Below are 1754 nucleotides of genomic sequence, written 5' to 3' on the forward strand. Positions count from 1 at the left end.
TTATCTCCAATGCTACTTGGGGATCTCTTTTGTTTGTCAGCTTTGCTAGCACAAGTGCAAAACTCATGATTCATGAAAGAATAGTTACAAATCAAAAGATTCATCCTGATGGAAGCCGTGCATGACCAGATGGATCAGCAAACTAGTGATGGACAGTCAAGAAGGCAGCAGGAGGCCTTTGTTGATCATAAACAATAAAAGGTGGTAAAAGGTGCTGCTGCACTGATAAAAAAAGAAAGGCACGAGACTGCAAAACAAACATGCATATAAATATCAATGGGCACTCAAAGTTTGCACAATCCAACAACCTCAGGCGATGCCAAAAGGAATCTTCAACGCATACCAAACCGCACCAGGAGCAACTCATTGCATGTTACATAAGTACAGAATTCTCTAACACTCGCAGTACCACAACACAACCGGGAGAACCAAACAGAGCTCAAAGTTGAATAGGCTTGATCTTAAAGTGGAGGTTGATAAGTGAAAACACGAAACATTTAAGGTCCTGCAAACAAAAACATCCACAAACGTTAGGAATAGTTTTCAGTTACAGGCATACAGTATTCAGAAAAAACAAAATACTAGTTATCCTCAGAACAGTTTAAACTAATTAATCCATTTGCCTTGGTGGGGTTAAGAGCAGCAGCTAATTACGTGGTTTTGTGCCCCCACTTTAAACTTTTTAACTATAATGCACATGCCACTAACAGTTCCTTAATGTGCCTAGGAAATTATTAACACATGGTCGCTCATGACAGTTGTCCACTAAGCAAACCTAACAGAAGACTAAGGATGTAATGATAAATCTATGGTACAGAAGAGTTTGGATATTTTCATTAGGTAGAAGAACCAATTTAAGAATGTCATCAGAAATAAGGCAAAATGAACATGTTATCCTTTTCCACTAACACACCCCATCATATAGAAGGTTTTCAGTTTTTCCATATGGTATCATACTGTCAACTTGAGATGCAATTAATCACCTAATTCACTAAACGATAGGTCCCCAAAAATAGTAAAATAGAACATGCAACAAACAATAATTTTTCTCCTGCAACTTTTTTTAGACAGAAGGCCTCTCGGCCCAAATTTATAGAGAAAGCAAATATGCTGAGGTTACCAGTTTAGAAATGAAGCACAGAAAATAAAAGAAATTAGCATCATAGCTAGTCATTACAACCCATACTGGGCAACAGATAGGAAAGCGAGCTTCAGAGCAGGTAGCTAACGGCCAGAGGTGACCACCTAACCAACATCAGCCTCAAACAATTTTTTTAACCCTATTATGAACTCAACTTGCAAAATCTCTAAGGGAACCTGATGCATCCATCGATTATACTGATGTATAGCAATATCATGTTTTCTGTGTTCACATCTAGAATAGTCGGTCTGGTTAGGAATTCTAAACTGATTGTGTTCAAAATGGTTACTGATATTAGTAACAACCCAAAACCTCCATCTTTGCTTCACACTGTCCACACATAGTTTTCAAGATCTCAGGTAGTGAAAGCAGGAGATATATTACAAATGTGTTGATGTTGATTAACAGAGCAACCAAGAAGGCTAACAAAGATGCAGATTATTGACAGTTAGTAAGAAACCATACCACGAAATATGGTTGGTAAAACAGGTAGCCCTTTAAGTTCTATAAGCAAACCACATTGTTCCAGATCTTTTAGTTGCAAATTAAATCCACATTAAACAACAGAGCAATTTCTATTATCTATTGTATGTAACGAGTGCTCTTACTTTAA

At 37.3% G+C, this 1754-nt stretch overlaps 1 protein-coding gene across 1 annotated transcript in view; it reads right to left on the reverse strand.

The window, feature by feature from the left end:
• Positions 1-244: 244 nt before the first annotated feature.
• LOC119330037 (protein mago nashi homolog 2) overlaps positions 245-1754 on the reverse strand; it is a 3416-nt gene continuing 1906 nt past the window's right edge. The window contains exon 3 of the mRNA XM_037603143.1: positions 245-505. Coding sequence (XP_037459040.1) covers positions 440-505 — 66 coding nt within the window. The 3' untranslated portion in view covers positions 245-439. The remainder of the gene's footprint in view (positions 506-1754) is intronic.

Source organism: Triticum dicoccoides, chromosome 7A (genome assembly GCF_002162155.2).
Source record: "Triticum dicoccoides isolate Atlit2015 ecotype Zavitan chromosome 7A, WEW_v2.0, whole genome shotgun sequence".
Classification (NCBI taxonomy): Eukaryota; Viridiplantae; Streptophyta; class Magnoliopsida; order Poales; family Poaceae; genus Triticum; species Triticum dicoccoides.